General features: G+C 36.2%; 1 protein-coding gene across 2 annotated transcripts; it reads left to right on the top strand.

Moving 5' to 3' along the window:
- The first annotated feature begins 4,407 nt into the window (after window positions 1-4,407).
- Window positions 4,408-24,103, top strand: LOC105035599 (E3 ubiquitin-protein ligase AIRP2). 2 transcript variants are annotated; one of them, XM_010911200.4, is made up of 5 exons: window positions 4,408-4,673; window positions 8,108-8,250; window positions 8,360-8,426; window positions 8,522-8,756; window positions 23,572-24,103. In XM_010911200.4, the coding sequence occupies exons 1-5, from the start codon at window positions 4,661-4,663 to the stop codon at window positions 23,780-23,782; spliced, it is 669 nt and encodes a 222-aa protein (XP_010909502.1). In that variant the 5' UTR covers window positions 4,408-4,660; the 3' UTR covers window positions 23,783-24,103. The 2 variants fall into 2 exon arrangements, with proteins under 2 accessions (XP_010909502.1, XP_010909501.1); XM_010911199.3 differs by having other exon boundaries at window positions 4,410-4,673; window positions 8,100-8,250.
- The last annotated feature ends 649 nt before the right edge of the window (window positions 24,104-24,752 follow it).

The following is a 24,752-nucleotide window of genomic DNA, read 5'->3' as shown; positions in this document are numbered from 1 at the left end:
ATAGATGTATGCTAGATTAGTTTTCTTTCCACTGTGTAAAAATATTTTGTTAATCTAGCATGCATGCCCTAGATTTTTCTTTAGGGATAACTACCTCCACTTTGATTTGGGAAACATCAGGAACTGCCAACCTCTTAGCTTGATCGGATGAGGCCACCATCACTCCGAAAGGCCTGGGTGAGGTCGAGTTGGAGAACCTGATTTTTTCTTCTTTGAGGGCTCGGCCTCTGGGCGCGAGCTCGATCTCTTTTTCCTCTTCCTTGCCTACATGGCTTCGATATCATTGAACGTCAGCTTCATTTTTGGAATGACAAAAAAAGAAGAAGAGATTAGAAGTCTACAATAAGGAAAGACAAAATAGTAAAGAAGCATGAAGAATAATAACCTACGTTGGAAAGCGACATGACTGATGCCTACATTGTACCATCTCTACTCGGTTAATAGGTTCTTGAATTGAGAAACATGGTACCGACTAGTTTCTAGTAGTCTCCTAGATCCTCTTCAGGATGATCCTTCCTAGTGTTCGGCTTGAGCCAAAGCTTGCCCGAAATAGTCTTAAAGTCCCAAAGTTGATCCAAAGAGATGAGAAAATACCTATTTTTCCAACTATATACGGAAGATGGGAGGCCAGCTACTATCTTATACTTTAGATGAGGGGAGAAGTACCACCACTCCTTATCATAGGGGTGTTTTTCAAAGAAAACAAGGATCTAAAGATGAACATCTAGGAGAGATCTTGGCAATGTCACAAATCAAAATGAAAGCGATCAAAGACTGAATCTCATTCGGAGCTATTTGAGTGGGAAGGATTCTATAGTAATCTAATACATTGCAAATGAAAGAATGAAGGAGAAATTGAAGATCAGAGAGGAGTGCCTCCTTGTAAAAGACGACATAAACCTCTGGTAGAATAGAGACCCTATCATCCTTACTAGATGCAACTAGCCTAAAGGAAGAAGGGATGAAATATTGAATTTGAAATTTCTACAAGTCAGATTCAACTAGAAGAGACTCTTCATGGTCGGGTCCCAAAGATGCATGGCCTCGACCATAAGGAGCCTCATCAGAAGTATTTTGTGGAGTTACCCTAAATCCCCTTGGAGAAGAAGAACTAGAAGGTTCAGGACTGCTAGTTTCTTTATGTCTACAAGAAGCCATGAGGTCAAAAAAAGAAAAATAAAAATCTATGAAACTATTGGAGAGCTAAAGAATCAGAGTTCAAGAAAAGAAGCAAAGATGAATCAGCCGAAGAACTCACCAAGTGCGTGGTCAAGAAATATTGAAAATCACTATCCGAGAAGAAGACCTCAAGAGCAATAGATGCAACAGTAATGGCAAAAAGATGGAAGCCAGACCCAAATGACCTTATTAATATGGGGACGTCAATGGTTCTAATCCTCTAGCTCTTACCATCTGATATTATGGGAATTGCCATTTGGTGTCATTTGGTTGGTCGAGGTAGCATATCGAAAACCGCCTCTTTTTAAAATCATTGCGACTCGTTAAATACTATCTTGACATTACTGCAAAAAGGACATGATAATTACTTTTTCTAAATACAGATGGCGTGCCCCTCATACATCACGATGAGTAATAAATACACTAACATCGCGATGGTTCAGCAACGAGAATCATGCCATTACAAGTGCTAAACGGTAATCGAACCTAAAAGTAACCAACAACCCCATATCCTAGTTAAAGCACCATTTCGGTAACAAACCGATACTAATCGCCAACATCTCTAAGTGCTACCTATCGAAGCAAAACTCTCGTCACATCGGTAGAGATCCGAAATGATGTTTTACTACTTCGATTGTATCAATGAAGCTTCATAAAGATAGAGGAGCTCACTAAGATGTGCGACCCTAAATCCAAATGATGATCTACTTTTCAGTATGAAATGACCTTCAGACTAGGAAGTGGGGGGCAAGTATTGAGCCAGATTTGGTCCACATGATAATGTGTCTAACCCTTGAAGATCTGGAAGACACCTGACATTATAACATGGACGAACTAGGATGTACGTTCTCTAATATATTATTGTCATTAGTTATTAGCCGATTGCATAAGGTCGGCCTCTGGATGAGATTTACATCATCGGCTTTGTGCTCTAATTCTCTATAAGCCATACTACAGTTCGGAAACCCTAAAAAGTTGTTGGCATGCGGAGCATTCTGAGTTGGCACTTGGTTGTAACGGTCTCTATTTCCTCACATGGGCAGCTGGCCCCATAACCAATCATCAATAATCTGTCAACAACCCACTACTCTGGCTCCTGACAGTTACTAACCGCCTAACAAACCTTCCCTTATAAAAGAAAAGAAAGGAGGAAGATAAAGGAAAGGACTCTCTCTGAATACTATCTTTTTCTACTGTTCTCACTATCTTCCTTTACTGTTCTCTCTCTCTAACTGTTATTAACTTAAGCATCGCAGAGTCTCCCACCGGAGAACCCCCCATCATCTTTTTCGATGTGTGTGGATTTTCTTTATAGGTGATCGAAATCCTGACTAGCACTATTCTACTCCAGCTAGATGAAGGATTCGAACTATCCTATCCTATTATACTCTAGTGGAGAGATGCAACAACACTAGTCATATGATACAAAAGAAAAATTATAAGAGGCTTTCTTTTGTCTTCTGTTTTGTTTTGTTGCCTCTCCTTTTCTATCTCTTTTCCGCTTTTTTCTGGTATGTGCTTACAAGAAATGCAAAACTAAGGACCCAGCAAATAGCGAGGATAAGCACCAAGTAGGGGACAATACCTTCTGATCATCTTTTTAAGCTACAGGCTTGTATTGTAATTCTGATTTAAAATGATCTCTCATTCCTATTACGGGGCAACCCAAAAAAAAAAAAAAGAAAATCAATATAAGCTCATCACAGCTTCCACCATGTTATAATGCACAATTTCTGTGATGATGCTATGAAGAATAAGTTTTGTCAATTTTCTCATACTTCTTATTCATCAGTATTACAAATTAATTTAATCCAGCCTGCCAAAATAGTTCAAGAAAAATCTTTTGCACAAAGAAGCATAAGTTAGTGATTGTTGAATAGAAAGTAACTTCCGTATCTGTTTTGTTATGATCATTCTACAAGTGAAAGGCCGCGAACTTTGATTTTTTTTCTTCTTTTTTTTTTCTATTTTTTCATTTTGAGATTGTTGGCCCTTTTTTAGAATAAATTAGAATACCAGGCTTACTATCTAAAATGCAGAAGGAAGCATCGGTTTGCAATGAAGGAGTTTTTTATCCTTTCTTGGTGGAGGTTCCGCAAACCCTTTGTAACTGGAGAAATTTTTTGTACATCAATGCACCATTCCATTTGATTAGGTAATGTAGTCATCATTTTTCAATACATATTTGATATCTATAATTTTATTTTTTCATTTGAAGTTTTGAATGATGAAAATGCTCTTGCTTTTTTAAAAAATTATGACATCCTATGATCATATTATGATATCCTATGATCAAATTATGACTTCCGGCATATAAGATGTCATAATTTTTCTTTCAGAAATCATAAAGAATTTTACTATCAAAAATTCATAAAATTTTTGAACGAAAAAAAATTCCTTTCTTTCTTATGACATTCTGTGATCAAATTATAATTTATTATATATAAAAAATTATAATTTAATATATCACATGATATCATAATTTTTTTAAAAATAAAATATTTTTATTATTTAAAATTTTAAATAAAAAATAAAATTATAAATATTAAATATATATTAAAAATAATAAGATGTCATCCAACTAAAAGAGATTATGTATTTTTTTTATACCGCATATGCAAAGAATTAGTCTTGTAACTGATGGTAAGTATTCCTCAATCACGCATTCAAAGCCCAAAGGGAAACTCACGGCGCGGGCTGTACAACAAAAAAAAAAAAAAAAAAACTCAGCTCAGGATGAACTTGAGATCACACAACCACATCAAGAAAACATCCAATCCAACGCTCTGCTGTGGACCCATAAATTTATAAGGTGTCGTGTTGGCGTCTCATGAGCGGGTGTGTTTGGTGTTAAGCTGTTCTAATTATTACTAATACCAGGTCCAATACAGCACGTCAAATCTCACGGTCGATAACACGCCACCTTCGCCAATTCTCGGTTGCGCGTTATCCGCCGTGCATGTGCTCCGAGATTTTTCTGGTCCGCTTGGACCCGATCCATGCAATAATTTCTCGTTGAGCGGAATGGATAAGGAAGGATGTTTCCGGAAACTACCTCTACATCCAATTCTAAAGCATCTATTAAAAATCCACCGCCGCTAGGGTGGACCCCAGTAACAATCCGACGGGGTCCACGGGAGGTATACATCTAACAGTGAAAGCGACGTCCAATCCGCAGGGATGGTGGGCGTTTTATCCCAATCTCGACGAGCACGACGCCTCTTCCCATCCACGTGGCAGTGACGGAGGCCTGTGCCTCTCTCTCAGTCGTATTCTTCTGTCCTCTCGTCGCGAACGCACGAAAGAGAGAGAAGAAGGGGAAACTTTTTAGGGTTCGGTTACAGAGCGGTTTAGGGTTTGGAGAGCGGGAGGAGAACTAGGGTTTGGGGGCGCGCTGGATGATTAGAGCTGGAGATGGTCCTGGGCTCCATGCGGAAATCGTTCAAGGATTCGCTGAAAGTCCTGGAAGCTGACATCCAGCATGCCAACACACTGTAAGCGGAGAATTCTTTTGGCTTATAATCTCTTCATTTTTTCTTCGATTCCGTCGATGAGGGGCTTTGTGATCGGATATGAGCCCTCGATGTTTTCTTTTCTTTTTTGTTTGTCTTGAAGGAGTTTCTGGTTGCGATTGCAATTGGTGGGTCAAGATCGTTTTTTTTTCCCTTTTTGTTTTAGGTGTTGGTAGATAGAAGAGCTTTCTCAATCGCTTAGGTTCTTAGATGGAGGGGAACTTAGGTAATTGCTATAATATTTTTCTTTCGATATATGGACGATTTTTTCATGCAAAAAATGTTTTTTTTCCTGAAATTAGCACCTTTGGTGTGTACATTTGTTTTATGTATTATTATTTTGGGTGTTAGTGGTTGCTGTGGTTGATAATACCTGTCTCATGAAGCAAAAATTCTTTTTTTTTTTATTTGACTTCTCCATAAAATCATCAATTTTTGTAGCTCAGAAAGCGTTATTCGGGTACGCCTTGAGGTAATTGTAGTTATTCGGTGTTTTAATCAAAGAAAATATGGATTAGTGGTATTTTTTTTGGTTTTTAAAGAATTTTTAATCATTTTGTGAATGATATTAGAAAAAAGAATTTGATGGTTTTCTTGTGATTTAGAATATTTGTGTGGCTTACCTATATGGAGAACAAAATAATAGTGGCTTTCCTACGATTTGGAAAACAAAATGTTGCTCAGCTAGTAGACTGATAGATAGTTAATCACCAACACAAGATGTACTGCATAGTAGTTTTGGGAAAGAGAAGCATAAGTGTTACTATGTAAAGCATCTCAGCTTAGTATGCATGACAGGAACGGGCATGAGGTGCAAGTGAAATGCCGCCACATTCTTTTAAAATTGTTCAATTGTTTTTGCCTGCAAAATGACTAGATTTGGGAACTTGTATTCAGCTCTTTCAGGGACAATACAATTGTAGTTTGTTTGTTCAGACAAGGATGAGCGGGTGCATGTAGTTTAATGCATAAGGGCTAGAAGTGTTCTTGCAAGTGAGCTGCTTGATAGACAGAATACAAGTCATACTTTCAGTAGAACTGAAGGGTGCATGGTATAAGTTCTTGTCGTGTGAGCAGCAGAAACAATGATTTAGTTATTTGTGTTATGCCACAGTACCACATTAAAAGCAAAGATGTGTAGAAGATGAAACTTACATAATAACGCTATGTTTGACTTGCAGAAGTATAAAAGATCTGAAACAAGAGTGAAAATGGAATGAGAATGGAAAATAATATATTGGAATTGACATTCCTGTTCTTTTTTTTTTTTTTTTGGACAGAAAAAGAAGGAATGTGTGTGAAAGGAATGATGATTCCATTCTAATGTTTCATGTTGACAGTCTTGAATGGAATCAGTTTTATGTTAATTTTTGATTATGCACTTGACTAAGTAATAGAACCAAGGTGTAATAAATATTTTGGAATCCAAATATGAAAAAAATTATTCACACCCATTCATACGATAAATGCTGCTTATTAGTTCATACTGAATATGTCCCATTCTTTTCCATTTTATATCATAAATGCTACTGACTAATTGATGCCAAAAATATCAACCATTCCCTGGAATGGAAATGACCATGCTTCCCATCAGATAGTGGAATTACAATTCCTCTGTTTAAGACAAAGGTGATTTTAGACGAAAGGTGATCTTGTTTCTTGTTAGACAATAAAATCATTGGAGTGAAGCCAAAGGTGGTATTCACTGCATTGTTTAATCTAACCTGATAGGTAAACATTTAATTATCTTATATGACATAACTAAGAGTAATAATATGCTGGACTGATGTCTATAAGCTTTGCTAAGCAATCAATGGTATAGATTCCCTTCTCCATCTTTCAGGTGAAATGCATCATTTTCTGTTGTCTTTTGGCAGTTGCTACCATCTTGCCTGTGTCAGCTTGAGTTTGTCATGACTAGGTGATATTTCCTTTATGATGGATTATGATCCCCTTTATCTTTATCTTAAAGAAGATAAGAAAGAAAAAAAAAATGTCAACCATGTATGTTTTGGAGAAGAAAAATTGAGATTAGTGTGGAGGAAAGAATTATATTTAGGTTTCTTCTGAACATTTTATTGTGTTTGTGGAACAAATAGCCAATGCAGTTCACTCTTGAAAGGGAGCAAACTTGATGTGATTCGATCTGGCAACTAAATCAAGCTGACCCAGGACTGAGTAGATTGTGATTCTTTCTTAAATTTAAGAATATAATAATACATCAATATTGGTTCCTTTTTAAACGCGAAAAAGTTGGTGGCCTTGCTTCTTTGATTTGGTTTTTTCAATGCATTCCTTATGAGCTATGTCGGAACCAAAGCAAGTCTCATATGTTCCGAAGCATTTGCTTAAGTTGTCTATCTTCATTGCATTACATAAGAATTTTTCATTTCACATTATGCTAGCTATGTGTGACAAAAGTGATATCAGTAGATGGTAAAGTCTGTTAAAAAAAGATGAATGAAAAATACTTATTTATTGTACTGCTCTTAATCTACAACAATGTTGTTTGTAAAACATGTTTTATACTCCAGAAAGAAAGAGTCAGGTTCATTAACTAATGAATGGTACCCTTTTTCATTTCCATATGTAGTTGTGTACATGCATCATGTGTGTATTTTACTTGTTGTTTTCAATTCAAGCCTGTAAGTTTGGGGGTAAGTAATTATTCTTCTCATTTCTTACATTTGATGGGCATGGCTTGAAAGAATTGGGCTGGGGTAAACTATTAATCTTAGGGTATCATCAGGTTATTAAAGTGAAGAAACAAGACAGTTGATTCAAAGTTACCTCTCTTGGTGCTTTGACTGTCTACCTTTTTTTTATTTTTTCCTATATGCCCTTTTGTTGATTTATAGTTTGCCTGTCATTGTTGGATAAAGTGATATTGAAAAAGAATGGAGGCAGCTACATTAGACTTGGATAGTTATAAAAGTTGAGTCTTAGTAAAATGGAGGAAGAGAGGAAATAGCCTGTAGGTTGAGCTGCAAAAGGAAGCCCCAGTTTTGATTCATTCAGGAACTAGATGGAATTGACGTACCAGAAATATTAGGACAGAATCTAGTTGAAATTTGGTCAATAGGGAAGCACCTATATGTCATGTTCTCTTGTTTTGGTGCTGGTTATTTTGGTTTGGGCTATGTGTTTTGTGTCTTACCTGGTCTGGAAGATGGGTATACTGTGATGTTTATCTGGACTTTAAAAAAAAAAAAAAAAGAATTTAAGTACATGATAGTTTTACTAGTTTATCTTCTATAAGCGTGTTCTTTTTATGTAATTTTTTGATTGACGAGAGGGTGTGAACTTCAATATGACTTTCATATACATACACTGGATCCATCAAAATCCTTGGTAATTTACCAGGAAAAGAAGCCTTGGTAATTTCTAATCCTTCATTATGATGTCTAGGGCTTCAGATTTTCGCAGAGAATATGATGGTGCATGTCTTCAGATGCGAATGTCATATAGCCCTGCTGCACACCTATTTCTTTTTCTGGTGCAATGGACTGATTGTAGCCTTGCTGGGGCTCTTGGACTGCTGAGAATTCTCATATATAAGGTTTGGGCATGAGCATCATAACTGACTTGTGAATTTCTTCCCCGTTCATTTGTTGCTTAATTTATTCTTTTTCTTTTTGTTGCTGATTGAAGAACTCTTCAACATGCAGGTTTACATTGATGGAACAACAACCATGTCAACCCATGAAAGGAAAGCAAGTCTTAAAGAGTTCTATGGTAAATGTTTGACTTGCACCTGAATTTTGAACTGCTTTTTTATGTTTTTAATATTTACCTTTTAGCTTTTGGTTCTTATGCAAGTTTATATGCAGCTGTAATTTTTCCATCTTTGCTGCAACTACAAAGAGGGATCACTGATATGGAGGATAAAAAGCAAAAGGCAGTATGCATGGAAAGGTATAGGAGAAGAGATGATGTTGAGAGGAAGCAGTTATCAGTTATAGATGCTGAAAGAGAAGAAGAATGTGGGATTTGCATGGAGATGAACAGCAAGATTGTTTTACCCAACTGCAGCCATGCTATGTGCATGAAGTGCTATCGTGAATGGTATGAAGTTGCTTCTGCTCTTTAAGATCTATAATTTTGTGGCAAAATATCAGCTTTTTGGGGCATGATATATTGGCTGAACTTAAAAATACCTTCCTAGTAATTGTGATATATATTCTGTCAGTGCGCTACCCTCCCCATTTACAATGTCATTGTTGATACTATCGAGTCCCTATTTTCCTTAGAGTTTAATCTGTACTAAAATTTCAGTTCTCTGTGGAATTGAGATGAGTGTGGAGCGGGAAGTTTTAATTTTTAGTTGATAATATGTTTTATAGTTTATTTATTTGCATCAATTCCTCCTCTATATGTACAAAAGAATTTACATGTGCAACTTTATAATATGTCCATTTGTGCGGTTGCATGGGTAAGCCATGAGTCACACTCTAGAACTAGAAGGCTACAAGGGCATCATTTGCTTAAAGAGTCATCCATCATTCATTTTGTTTATTTATTTGATTTTTATCACACCCCAAACCCAGCATCCGGATCGAGCATGTGATGGCTGCATGTTCTTTAGGATAAGGCCCTAAAGAATATGCAAGGTCTGCTTTCACATTCAAAAATATTACATCAAATCATTCTTAGGCAGTGGTAGTAAAAGTAAACCTCTAATTTTATTGATTCAAATAAAATATAGTTCACCAATATCTCATTATAATTAAAATCAATATTTATTCAAAAATAAACTAAGCAAATATCCTCTAAGATCCTATGCTCCTCGTGAAGGGAAAGAAATATGTTTCTCAAGGATAACTAGGGTTGCATTTAAAAATTTTTCTATATGTCCAACTAAATAAAGATCAAATCTTTATCTGTATTATAGCGGAATAGGAATCAAATTTTCAAAATCTGGATTCAACCTTCGCGTAGGTCTGGAACTGCAAACCCTCTACTTCGCGCACACGCTGGGTAACACAGAAAAGCGGGATGAATCTCTGGATTGATGTATTTTTGCAAGGCCACCAAGGAAGGGAAGAGAGGTGCTGGTGTGACGCCTCACACCAGCCAAGGGGACCCCCAAGGAGGGCCCATGCCAAGAGGAAGAGGGGGCGGCAAGGAGGACACGCCAAGGGGTGGACGCCCACAAGCTTTTCACGCCTCTCTCTCTCTCTCTCTTTCTTTTTCAATTTGATTTCTATGCTATGCATCCATAGTTAGAGACCCTCTCTATTTATAGATGATTCTCATGACCTAATAAGTATAGGACTCCTAATTCAAACAAGCTTTGAATCAGCCTACAACTTATCAAAGAAGGACTCCTACATGAAAAAGAATTGGCATCTTATATGGCGCCTACTTTACACCCATGCCCACACCCATGTGGGACGGCCCACAACCAGCACCATATCAGGTGCTGGTCGGCCAAGGAGTGAGAGAGTCCTAGTGGAAGAAAGACTTTAAGGATCTCATCCAAAAATGGTTCAAATCGAATTCAATTCAAAGCTGATTCGAAATAATTTTGAAAGACTGTCAATCCTAAACTGTTTAAGATTTTTAGATTAAATCTAACATGAAATTTTGAACCCAATTAAGTTTAATTAATTCAGATCTAATTTGAAATTAATCAGCAGTTTAATCCAATCTCTCGTAGGCTTTTTGGATCATAGATCAAAAACTGTTCATTCTCGAGATTGAACTTGAACCTCATGTATAGTGCTAGCTAGACATAGTCAATTTTTCAATCCCGTTTGATCCATAACTTAATTCTCAATCAAGTTAGTCTATATGTTCAATCAAGTCAAGTACTTCTAAATTGGACATATAAACATAGGTCAATACTTTCTTATGTCGTCTGACTTCTGTGCGTGACTCCAGAAGTTCGAACACTAAGTCGATAGCACAAGAATTGATTTCTGTACTAATCGAAGCTACCATCTAGTAATGATTCTCGACGTCTGGATAGGTCGAATTATCGCAAAAGAATATTTCAGAATCTATGCATATGATTACCATATAATTCATTTCTTTGATCCTGAATGCTCTAGGACGATCTCGGATTAACTATCAATCTGGAGTGTTTCATCCACATTGTATTTGAACCTTTCAAATTCGTCTCATAGATTATCCTGATCAAGATTTTACTAAATTGAAATATAGCGATACATCAGCTTCTATAATCCGGAGGTATCAATCCTATCTTGATCCACACATAGACTTCATAAGTACTTGACTGTATCCAGTAGCTTCCGTCATTGCATTAGAAATCCAGATAGTTCGACATCAAAGCACAATGAGTTGCTTGTAAGTCACTATGGTGATCTTAGGTTTGAGGGACATGTCCATACGCTTCACGAGCAGTTCTTGATAAGAGAATGCTCAGCAGATGAGTCACCTGTTCAATGATGATGTACTCTTACATTTTATCTGTATGCCATAATAGTGTCACCACACTCCTTGGTTAAAAGGACAACCAATCTATATGGCACAACGACCTCCACTCGATAAATGTCATCGTCCTGTAATGATGTATTATTTGGTTGCGAACATGTTTAATAGCTATACGATAAATTCTCTCTTTATCGATTATTAACATAGTTCTAAGGATTTCATCACAACACGAATTCTACAAGAAGATGCAACTTTGTGGTGAATAATATCAAAATAATTTTTATTTATCAATCAATAATTTATATACAAAAGAAACTCAATTGTCGTACAATTGGTTTTAAGATACATTTTTCAATAACTTTCACTTGGATTAAAGTCAATCGGGACAGTATCTTATATCCATCTTCCAGTTAAAATCATCGAACTCTTTGATCTCGAGAGCTTTAGTGAAGAGATTGGCTAGATTCTTCTTTCTGTCGATCTTTTGAAGCTCGACATCATCTCGATCCATGATTTCTCATACCAGGTGATAGCGGTGTGGAATATGCTTGGTGCACTGGTGTGACTTTAGTTTTTTCGTCTGAGCATTGGCACCAGAGCTGTCACAGTACAGCAGGATAGGGCCATCAATAGAAGGTATAATTTTTAGCTTGGTGATGACTTTCCGCAACCACACTACCTTCTTTGCAGCATCCAATGCAGCATTGTATTCTGCTTTGTATACAGAATCGGTCACAATATGTTGTTTAGAACTCTTCCAGCAAATAGCTCCTCTATTCAAGATAAATACGTAGCCTGACACGCTTCTGCTGTCATCACAATCTGACTGAAAACTAGAATCAATATATCTCATAAGTTTCATATCAGTGTTTTCATAGATAAGTCATTGGTCTTTAGTATTTTTCAAATATTTAAGGATTGCCTTCACAACTTTCCAATAGTTTTCATCTGGATCAGACTGGTACCTATTCACCATCCCTAGTCAATAGGCCACATCCGACTTCGTACACGTCATGGCGTCTATGATAGATCTCACTATCGAAGTATATGATATTTTACTCATACGCTTATTTTTCTTAGGGACTGTCGGACAATTTTTCTTGGAGAAAATAATTCAATGGCCTATTGGAAGATAACCTTTCTTGAAATTTTCATATTTAACCGCTTCAATATGGTATCAATGTACGTGGATTGGGATAATCCAAGCAACCTTGTAGATCTATCTCTATATATCTTCATCCTTAGGATGTAGGATATTTCTCTCAAGTCCTTCATGGAAAACTGTGATGATAACCACAGTTTCACTCTGCCAAGTCGAGATGTCATTTCCTACTAACAGTATGTCATCCACATACAGTACAAGAAAGATGACAACAGAATCGGTAGCCCACTTGTACACGCAAAGCTTTTCTCCATTCCTAACGAAATCATACGTTTTGATCACCTTATCAAAATGCATGTTTCAACTCCTAGATGCCTGCTTAAGTACATAAATAGACCTATTTAGCTTGCACACTTTCGATTTGTCTGTGGATGTGAATCCTTTAAATTGTATCATATATACTTCTTCCAGCTCCTTGCTAAGGAAAGCGGTTTTGACATCTATTTATCAGATCTCATAATCTAAATGTGTAGCTATAACAAGCATAATCTGGATGGACTTGAGCATTGTCACGGGAGAGAACATTTCGTCATAGTCAATACCATAACACTGACGATAATTTTTGGCAACTAGACGGGCTTTATGGGTCTTTACCTTTCCGTCTGCTCTTCTTTTTCTCTTGAAAATCTACTTGCACGCTATGAATTTTATCCCTTCGGACAGATCAACTAGTGTCCATACACTATTGATCTCTATGGATTTCATCTCGGACTTCATGGCCTCTAAGTCATTTCTGAGAGTCGAACTTTGCATGGTTTCTATATAGGTGATCGGATCGTCATCGTTTTCATCAAGTTCGATGGGGTCACCGTTCTGGATCAAGAAATCGTAGTATCTGTCCGATTGATGTGGTACTCTATCGGATCTTTTAATGACGTCTTTACTGGCTCTGGATTCGATTCTCTAATCAAATTCAATTTTGTGTGTCGGTTCTTCCACTCTAGAACTTCATCAAGTTTAATTTTACAGACATTAGCTCATTCTTTAAAGAACTCCTTTTTCAAAAAGACTGTCCTGTTGCTGATTAATATATTTTGCTCTGCAGTGAGATAGAAGTAGTACCCTTTAATTTACTTTGGGTACCCTACGAACAAGCATTTATCGGACTTAGATTCAAGTTTATCTGTCTTTAAATGCTTGACATAAACTGGACATCTCCAGATCCTAAGGTGTGAGAGTACCGACTTACGTCCAGTCCATATCTTATATGAAGTTTTATCGACAGACTTGTTCTGTACCTTATTCAGAATGTAGCAGACAGTTTCTAGAGCATATCTCCAAAAGGATATTGGCAGACTCGTAAAGCCTATCATGGATCGGACCATATCTAACAAGATTCGATTCTTTCTTTCTCACACTCTGTTATGTTGTGTTCTAAGAGAAGTCTATTGTGAGAGAATTCCATTCTCTTCTAGATATATCAAGAAGTCACTGGTGAGGTATTCACTTCGGTCTGACCGAAGAGTTTTAATACTCTTTTCAGTCTGTTTCTCTACTTCAGTATGGAATTGTTTAAACATTTCAAATGATTCTGATTTATGTTTCATAAGATAGACATACCCATATCTCGATAGATCATCTGTAAACGTAATGAAGTATTAGTATCCTCCTCTGGCATTTATGTTTATAAGTCTGCATACATTAGTATGTATTAAACCTAGGATATCGTTGGTTTTTTCATCTTTTCTCTTAAAAGGTGACTTAGTCATCTTATTAAGCAGACATGATTCATAGGTAGATAATGATTCACAATCATCTATTTTAAGGATACGCTCATTGATTAACCTGTCGATCCTATTCTTGTTCACATGATTAAACCTATAATACCAAAAGTAGGATTCATTGACATTATCTAATTTAGGACGTTTACTGAATGGGTACATTACACCAACAGGTCGTGATATTATGTATATGCCATGTCTTAATTGTTCTTGAATAATTGCAGTATCATTCATAATGATATCACAAAAATCATCCTTTATTATAAACTTAAAACCAAGTTTGACCAAAAGATCTACAGAGATGACATTTTTCAAAAAGGAAGGACAATAATGACAATCATCTAACATGACACCACTGAACTCGAAGACAAGCTGCAAAGTTTCCAAAGTCAGGACTGGAACAAAGCTTCTATCTCCAACGTTCAGAAACCGCTCGCCCTCTCGAAATTTTCTATTTATCTGCAGTCCCTGCAACGAGCTGCATATATTAATCGGACTTTCGGTATCCAATACCCAGGTAGTAATATCACAACTGAGAAATTACAAGGAGTTATTATATAAGTGCCTTGCAAAGTAATCGTTTGCTTCTTTCTCTTGTTCTTAGGCTTGTTCGGATCAGGGGTGGCTATATGAGCAAGACAATTTTTTTTTCAATGATTTAGCTTCTTACAAAAGAAGCATTCTGCCTGGTTCTTGTTGACTTTCGACGTTTTGCTCTGCTTGAGATCGGTGGCATGAGTTTTCTACACCTTTCTTCTCCTAGAGGATCGACGATCTGCGGATGAACCTCCCACAACATGCATCGGCTCCTGGAGCTGGTGGTCCTTCTTAAAAGTCTGCAGCAACTCTAGCAAACTATGGTAGTTCACTGCAGGCTTCGTCATTCTATAATGGCTGAGAAAGGGTAGATAGGATTTTGATAGCGAGTTAAGGATAGCACCCTTGCGTAACTGTTCATGCAATGAAAAGTCAAGTTTGTTTAAGCGTTCCATCTGCTCAATCATGTACAATACATGATCGATGACTAAAGCCCCTTCTCGTATACGGGCATTGAATACTACGCAGGAGGTTTTGTCTCTCCGCATTTTTAGGGGTGTCGAAGGACTCATTCAACATTTGAATGATCTCCTCTGGCTGCACATCCTCGAACTTATGACTAAGTTCGTCGTTCATCGCTGCCTTCATCACACAATACATAGTCGTACGGTCATTGAGCCACCTCACGTGTCTCTCGCAGCACGAGGAGCGTTGGCAGCAGGTTCTTCAGGTGCCTCATCCGTAAGGACGTATAGAATCTTCTTGTGCTCCAAGACGATCTTCAACTTTCGATATCAGCTATTAAAGTTGGGTCCAGTGAGCTTGTTGCTGTCCAACAGCGAATGGAGGGATAGTGTGTTGGCCATAGCTGAAAGAAAAAATAAAAATCTATTAATATATGAATTACTTTTAATCGTAAAGATATGGATTTTAGTCTAAAGATTCATCCATTATTTTGTACGAATAGGTAGCCTCTACCTCCCACTCGAAGAATTAGGTTAATTTCTTAGTGGGTACTAGAATCCGCACAGACTGCATTCGATCCAAGTGTGGCTCAGTCAATCTTAGTGCATCTATGGGTAGGTTTATAACTAATTGTTTCTCCAAATAATTTTTAAAAATCAGATTTTGCCTCAGGCATTCCTTCAGCAAGCGTGTGGCGTCTCTACTGAAAATCTTGATTAGGTCCAACCATTAACATAACAACACAAAGTGCATTCAACAAACGAATGTCCAGACCCAAGTGTGGCTCGGTCAACCTGAGCATTGATCTGAAGGTACAATAAAGTGGTTATATGATGGATGATAATTTCAATACTTAATAAATATTAGGCATGTGATGTCTCCAATGCCTATTTGGAATATTGGACTCATTATCATACACTTAATGGGAGGTTATGAATATGTTATCTTTATAACTGTATCATTTTATGGACCTAATAATTTAGAAGATTTGATTTATACTGATTTGAGAATAAAAGATGTTGACCTACAGGTCGTAAATCCTCCTACCGACTTCACCGAGTTATGTAGAGGATTAGACACAGATTGGTCTGAAGATACCTAAATCAATCATACTAATTAATCTTGATGGCATGGGTCAGCTCAAATCGACTAGTGACCTAATCAAAACACAATTCACTATGTTGGTCAGATAAGTGAGATCAGTGGGAGGGATGTGTCATTAACTCACCGTAGATGCATTTAAGTAGCCTAAATCCTGAATCTGTCAGACTTATCTTAGACATCAACTGGTTAATTAGTTTCGATTTGATCCACTAGAAGATTCAGGCTCAACCACGGAGCTATGATCATGATCTATTTATTAAGGTAAAAAATAAGGACTGGATTAAACTTCAACTATTGAGGTTGATCTAGAGAAATTCTGACCTAATCTAATTCAACACTTGATTAGATTTAACCAATTTCTCTACTTGATCCATATTTGTTTCTAACCCTAGGTCTAACTCATTAGAAGGATCTGATTCATGCTAATCCATAGCTCATCGATTTATGTGGTGTCTTAATGATCTTTAATTTTCAAATCTAGATTGTTTAAACTTAATTTAAAATTAAGTGTGTGAAACATGTGTTTCAGTTTGTAGATCTATTCTACTAGGATTTTAGGTGGAGCATACCATATGCTTCAATTCATGAAAATAAATTTTCATAATATGTTTAACAATTAAACATGCATAGGTATGATCTAAATTTCATACATACATCTTGTGCATTATGATAACTTTTAGATCAATACTGATTACATCTAATATAACATGTTATTTAGATTCTAAAATAATTTTATATTTGAATTTTATCTTATTGTAATGAATCATAAATCACTTTAGATCTAATCTAAACATATTTATGATCAAAACAATTCATAAGAATCTGTTTTTTTTTTTTTCTTGAAATCGGATCACAATGACATCCCTACACGTCATAAGAGAACCTGTCGAATGGACAAGAGAGGGAGTTTAATTCCTTCAATCTCTTACGATCGGATGGTCTGGTGATTTCATCAATCCGAGTACTGGACTACTAAGTTCTAAAATCTAATTTCATATGTAATCACATCAATATGTAATTTTTACAAAAATAATTTATGTCATGTACATGTTCTTGATCTTATCAATCATATTCTTCATCTAATCTAATTAGATTTGATACATCATATACATCATATCAGATCTGAAACATATCTTATACTGATTATAAAACATCAATTTCAGATCTGGTATCATATAGAAAATTAATTAGATGCAAACATGAACGTATAATGATTAAATTTGTTTTGATATAGTACTGAATTTTATTAGAAATCAGATCTAAAAATCTGACAAAACGGATTCAATTCAGATTTAAAATAAGTCCAACTTCATAACCGAAATAATAATATTAAAATTCTGTTAAACAAATTTAAAATAGATTTTAAATCAAGTTATTCTAACAAAATTCAGCAACAATAAAATTCTGTTATAACAAACTTATAACAAATCTTAACCAACTATTGATTAGGTTTTTATAATTCAATCAAAATCAGATCATAAATTTTATTTAAACAGATTTAAATTAGATTTAATGTTTAACATAAAATTCTAATTATATATATTATATAAATAATTTAAAAAAATTCAGTTATGCATCCATGTATCAAAGCCTGACTCTGATACCAATTGAAGAGAAGGAAACCTGTTTCTCACGGATAAGCAAGGTTGCATCTAAAAATTTTTCTATGTATCCAACTAAATAAAGATCAAATATTTACTGTATTGTAGCGGAATAGGGATCAAATCTCCAAAATCTGGATTCAACATTCGTGTAAGCCTAGAACTGCAGGCCCTCTACTTCGCGCGCACGTCAAGCAACGCAGAAAAGCGGGATGAATTTTTGGATTGATGCACCTTCGCAAGGCCACTAAGAAAGGAAAGAGAGGTGCTGGTGTGATGCCTCACACCAACCAAGGGGATGCCCAAGAAGGGAGAGGGGGCGGCAAGGAGGACATGCCAAGGGGTGGATGCTCACAAGCTCTTCACGCCTCTCTCTTTTGCTGTCTTTCTTTTAATCTGATTTTTATGCTATACATCCATAGGTAGAGATCCTCTTTATTTATAGATGATTCCCATGATCCAATAAATATAGGTCTCCTAATTCAAACAAGCTTTGAATCAGTCCACAACTTATCAAAAGACTCCTACACGAGAAAGGATTGGTGCCTTATATGGCGCCTACTTTACACCCACGCCCACACCCATGTGGGACGGCCCACAACCAGCACCATATCAGGTGTTGGTTGGCCAAGGAGTGAGAGTCCTAGTGGAAAAAGGATTCTAAAGATCTCATCCAAAAATTGTTCAAATGGAATTCAATTCGAAACTGATTCGAAATAATTTCGAAAGGTTGTCAATCCTAAACTATTTAGGATTTTTGGACCAAATCTAACTTAAAATTTTGAATCCAATTAAGTTTAATTAATTTAGATCTAATTTGAAATTAATCAGTACTTTAATCCACTCTCATAGGCTTTTTGGATCATAGATCAAAAACTGTTCATCTCCAGGATTGAACCTGAACCTCATATATAGTGCTAGCTAGACATAGTCAACTCTTCAATCTCGTTTGAACGACATTAAGTCTATATATTCAATCAATTCAAGTATTTTCAAATTGGACATATAAATATAGATCCGTACTTTCCTACGTTGTCTGATTTGTGTGCGTGACTCGATAGGTTTGAACACTAAGCTGATAGTACAAGAATCGATTTTTGTACTAATCGAAGCTACCATCTAACAATGATTTTCGATGTCCGGATAGGTCAAATTATCGCAAAAGAATATTTCAGAATCTATGCATATGGTTATCGCATAATTCATCCCTTTGATCCTGGATGCTCTAGGATGATCTCGGGTTAACTGTCAATCCGGAGTGTTTCATTCACATTGTATTTTAATCTTTCAAATTCATCTCATGGATTATCTTGGTCAAGATTTTACTAAATTGAAATATAGCGATACATCATCTCCTATAATTCGGTGGGGTCAATCCCATCTTGATCCACACAGACTTCGTAAGTATTTGACTGTATCCAGTAGTCTTCCGTCACTGCATTAGAAATCAAGATAGTCCGGCATCAAAGCACAGTGAGTTGCTTGCAAGTCATTGGTGGTCTTAGATCTGAGGGACACTTACGTCCATGTACTTCGCGAGCAGTTTTTGACAGGAGAACGCTCAGTAGGTGAGTTATCTGTTTAGTAACGATGTACTCCTACATCTCACCTGTATGACATACTAGTGTCATCATGCTCCTTGGTTAAGAGGACAACTAATTCATATGGCACAATGACCTCCACTCGATAAACATCATCGTCTTGTAATGACGTATCGTTGGATCACGAATATATTTAAGAACTATACGATAAATTTTTTTATCGATTACTAACATAGTTTTAAGGACTTCATCACAAAAGAATTTTATAAGGAAGATGCAACTTTGTAATGAACAATGTCAAAATAATTTTTATTTATCAATCAATAATTTATATACAAAAAGAACTCAATTGTTATACGATTGATTTTAGAACACATTTTCCAACACCTCATTGCTCAATCCTAAGCCTCATGATCTTTTGGATCTGAAAAAAACAAAAAAGAGGGAGTGAGCTTTACGGATTTAATAAGTTATCAATATTTTTGAGAGATCAAGCATAATTATAAATTTATTTCCAAACAGTAATAATTTATAATAATAGATGCATAAACCAACATAATTTTGATTTTCAAAACATATCATGCATAACTATAAAACTTAAAATCTTCTTTATCTTCGATGACTATGGTCACGATCAGTCCCATGATAAGGCCCAGAAGAGACTAATTTCTGAATATAGAATATCCGATTCAGCTGCATATACCAACAATCAGTCCCACTGGTTAGGCCTAGAAAGAAACTAGCTCTGATTCACACATCCATGATTAGCCTTGTGATAAGACAGAGATTAGTCTTCAAAACAAACACGCAACTGTATCAATGTGTGCCAGCAATCAGTCTTGACTGACTAGGTCCAGAAGGACTAACTCAGCCAATGATCAACTCCGATTGGCTAGGCTTAGAAGAAACGAGTTTCTGATATATGGCCAACAATCAGTCTCATTGGCTAGATGCAGATCATAGTCTAGAGAGTTTTTCTCATAATTTCATCATAATCAATTTCTCATAAGTAGTCATACTTTTTTCATAATAGTATCAACTCAAATATTCACATCTGCTAAAGAGCAATGAAATAATTTTTTTATTCAAAAATTAATGCAAAGGTGAACATGTATAACCTCTTCTTGAAAAATCATTCAATATTAAAATAAAAAAAATCATCTCCTTTCAAATTTTGTAATCTTACAAAGGTGACACTATGCTTGATCCAATATTTTGAATTACTTTTCATGCACTAATACATTCAAATTTTTATAATTTTTAAATATTTTAATAATTTTTATATACGAAATTTAATTTTAAATGCTTGAATATGCACAAAAATAAACTCAGAGATAAAAGGGAACTTACCGTCAGTCAGATCCAAAAATCACGACCTTCAACTTATGGCTTGATCTCTAGATTCAATGCTCCTCTAGCATTGAAAGCTCTGACCAGTCAATTTAAAATATTCTTAGTTTTCAATTGAGAAAGAATTAGGGCAAAGGGAGAGAATTAGGTCCAAGTTATGGTTTGGGTCAGATCAAAATCATTAGAAGAAATCTATTACTACATCAATCATAGAGAGAATTACATGAAGAGAGAAAGTAGAGAGAGAAAATGGAGAGAGAAATTAGAGAGAAAAGAGAGAAGAAGAGAGAAAATTCTTTTTCTTTATTTTCTTTTCTTTTTTATTTTTTTTCTCTCTTTTTTTTCTTTTTGCCTCACGTTTGGGGGAAACAAGGGATTCTTGAATCCCCTTCTTCTTCCCTGACTCCAAGGGAGTCTTGCCCGGATAAGATGACCAGAGGTGTGGCCCATGGCTCACTGATCCGGTGCTCGACGGTGACGGACGGCAGTGGAAATCCAATAAACACAGATGGCTAAAACAGGGCACTTAAGATCTGATTTATTCTTAGAAAATCAAGAAAAAAATCAAGAAAAACTCAATCAAAAACTCAAGGAGCCGAAGAGAAAGTTTCTTAAGAGATTTACCTTGCTCTTAGGGGCGTTTGCGCCATGAATTCGCTAGCACAAGGATGCCCGAGTCGGAAATAAGAAGAAACGGAGAAGGACAGGGAGTGGAAAAAGGATTTGGTAATGGGAGGCCATGGAAGGGAATGGAATTTTCATTTATAGACGGGGCTTAGGGTTTTGTTGGCTCCAATTCGTTTCCTCGAGATAGGAAAAAGACTCTCATCGGGAGTCTTCTTCCTCCCGTTCCTTCTCTTTTTTTTTTTTTTTTTTTTCTGAATGCTTTAAGAGTCATGCTAGAGGGTTAATGAAATCCAGATCCTCACAGTTTTCTTATTATGTTGTGCTGGAGGGCCTCTCCTTTTCTGAAATCTTTTGTAGTAGCCATTTTCTAGGTGTTTGGTAGTAGCCAAACCTTTTGTCAGACTTGATCTTCTACTCAACTGACAACTCCAAAGCAGAAGGATGATGGAGCTAAATCATATGATCGTCCTGCAAATATCAAAATTACATGAAGTATTTGAGGAAAGGGAACAACTAATATTTCATAGCAATAAAAAAAAAATGGAGAAAAAGCTGGTGATTGGAAGTTCTAATTCTTAAATACTCATAGGTAGAATGAAATTATGAAAATGAATTCTTTATTCTTCTTTGCATCTTCTTCTTGTAGTCTTTCGGTTTGAACATTAGAGCACTAACAAGTAGAATTTGTCAAATTTTTTTTCTTTGGTTCTTTGTCTAGCAGCTTGGTATGCTTGCCTTTGCATCAACTGAGTTCTAACTGGATTTTGCACGAACAGGGTTTTAGTTGAAATTGGCATGACTGGAATCCACCTTAACCCATAACCTACATCTATCGATAGGTTTGGCAGGTGGCTTGTCACATGGATCAGTTGGTTGAATTCTCAAACTTCGGGTTTACAACTTTTGAAGTTTTTGATTCATTTGAAACCACTATCAGAAGTTTGTAAGGCCAGCTCACTTCCACTTGGAATTTTGGTGGGAGGGGGGGATCTATTTCTTTGATTCTAATTACACGAGTGTTAAATTAAGAAATAAAGTCTGCTGGTGAATAAGGAACTTTTATGAGCTAATGATTATATTGCTCTTTTGCATATTTGATCTATGTATGAGTTTTAACTAAAGCATTCCAGAGCTATGTAAATGGTTAGTTGTTTACTAGCTTCATATAAAAGGTTCCTACTTGAGCAATTGTCTATTTTATGGGTATAATCTAGTTCAAGGTTTGCCGTCTTGGTATTGGACCCCATACCAGAACTATCCTATTATAATGTCAGTATATAGTTCGGTATAGTATGAGACTGGTACGGTATAATGTGCCCCATATTGGAAGGTATGCGGCGGTATAGCAGACCATAATCTCATTACCATAGAAAGTTATAATATAATATGCTCGAACATCATGAAGAAGTGAAACAATGCTCGAACATCACGAAGAAGTGAAACAATTTTGATTCATGAGATATCTCAGATTTTTGGTAACTAGGTCTTTCAACTTCTTAGATAAAAGAAAAATGAGAATTTTTTTTTTTTGGGGGCTGGGGGTGTGAGCACATTCACTTGGTTAGTTTGGCCTTGTCAACCATCTCAACCATATGATGGTCACGGAAATGCTTTTGCATATCCCACAAGAGTAACTTAGATTATTATAAGAAGTCCTACTTATTAACTATTATTACAATATAAGGGCCCACATCTAAGTTTACTAGTTTAGGAAAATCTGCATGTATTTTGCATAATTTTGTGACAACCTATGGGTGAATCCAAGCAAAACTAGAAGTGAGAATGTTGGGGGAAGCTTATAACAACATAAAATTGAATGACATTAGGTTTAAGGTAGAATATGGCCAAATTAGTAAGAACAAATCTTCTACTTAGTTTTTCATTTGTAAGAGTGATATTTTTGCAATTGCATGACTTTGGTCTCATTTGCAATCTTGACTAACAATATCTCATGAAAGTTGATGCAATCAGGATATTGAGTATCAAAAAATGAAAATCATAATGTCAATGGTACAGTGTTGTTAGACAGGATAAGTTAAAGCTGGATTGAGGATTGTTTGGTTTCCTTTATTGTATCTGCATTTTGTCTTCAAGTGTTATTTTACTTGGAGCTCAAAAGACACTTCTGGTAACTTTGTGTTTTCTTCATTGCTTGAAGTTCTGAAATTCTGAACCAAAACCGGAGATATTAGTCATTACGAAATAGATGATAGCAGCAAAAAATATAACTTGATAAACTCCAGAATTTGGTACTTCACATTTCTTTCACAATCCCCCCCCTCCTCTTTTTGCTGTCTATTTATTGTCCTGTGGAGTTCAAGATTCTCTCTTTCTACTTTGTGTTTTTTAATAATATATATTACCTTGACATTACAGGAATGCAAGATCTCAGTCATGCCCCTTTTGCCGTGATAGCCTCAGGAGAGTAAACTCGTGCGATTTATGGGTCTATACTGATAGCAGAGATGTCATTGATATGGCAACGGTGTCAAGGGAAAATCTCAGACGCCTATTCATATACATAGATAAGCTGCCTCTAATAGTTCCGGATGGTGTTTTCGATGCCTACGATTCTCATGTGAAGTGAGCTGTGTTAGCTATGTCACTGATAGATTCAACTACGTCAATTCCGTCAGCAAGTGCCAGTCTTATCAATGCTGATTTATGATTTGGTGGTGATTCCAATTTCTGTTCAAAATGCTACGACTGCATTTTAAAGCAGCTTAGGAATTGGAGGGAGCTATACTGAAGGTATCTGTAGATTGTGTCCAGGAATGTGTAAATGTCTGTGCAGTTTGTAAGTTTGCCAGTTAAGAGCCATCTTTGTGTTTCACACGGTAAACGCATGAACTAATTTGGTGCCAATGATAGGGCTTAAGCAGTATCAAGCCATTGTGTTATTGAATAACTGTGTGCCTTCTTGGAAGATAAAAGTAACTGTTGTCTGAAAAGAGTTGTGATTTGGAGCTGATGCTGGTCGCAATGCATGCTAACCGGTGTGTACCGTCTAGACGGCCTTAAGCGCTGCTTTCCAGCCACATTATCCGGGGACAATCACAAATTGTTTAGAAGCCGTCGGTCAACGGAAATTTCTGCTTTTTGCTCTCAGTGGAGCTTTTATTTTGGTTGGCGATATGATTTCCTTGGATTTTCCATGCAAAATGAAGATTGGATTGTTTTTCTTGTTGGACGGTGCTGGTGCTTTTTAATATTTTATGTTTGTTATGGTGGTATAAGTAATTTTGTCGTTTTGGAGGGCAGTGAGGTTAAGATTATAGACGATTCTTTATTTGTATATTACATTGCCAGGGCCTTCGAACCAGCGATCGTTGAATTTTTTTTAGCGATCGTTGAGATGTACTTATTTTAATAGGACGACGGATGATATCCTGTGCTTCTTCAGATGGGCTAATCAGGATCTTGGTTATGAACTGTTGTGGCTGGTCTTTGGTGGAATAATCAGAAAATTTGCAAAAAAGGTTTTCACTGGAGATGGTTACGATGATGATTTTCTGATGTTCAAGTCAGTTTTTAGCTCAAGAGATGGAGGAGTGTGT

The sequence above is a fragment of the Elaeis guineensis genome, chromosome 11, assembly GCF_000442705.2.
Source record: "Elaeis guineensis isolate ETL-2024a chromosome 11, EG11, whole genome shotgun sequence".
NCBI lineage: Eukaryota > Viridiplantae > Streptophyta > Magnoliopsida > Arecales > Arecaceae > Elaeis > Elaeis guineensis.
Note: the sequence above shows the minus strand (reverse complement) of the source record. Positions and strands in the feature narration are given on the sequence as shown.

Coding starts and splice junctions, on each gene's coding strand:
- LOC105035599 (XM_010911199.3), top strand. CDS start 4,594: ATGGTCCTGGGCTCCATGCGGAAATCGTTCAAGGATTCGCTGAAAGTC. Junction 4,674..8,099: donor ATCCAGCATGCCAACACACT/GTAAGCGGAGAA, acceptor TATGATGTCTAG/GGCTTCAGATTTTCGCAGAG. Junction 8,427..8,521: donor AAGTCTTAAAGAGTTCTATG/GTAAATGTTTGA, acceptor GTTTATATGCAG/CTGTAATTTTTCCATCTTTG.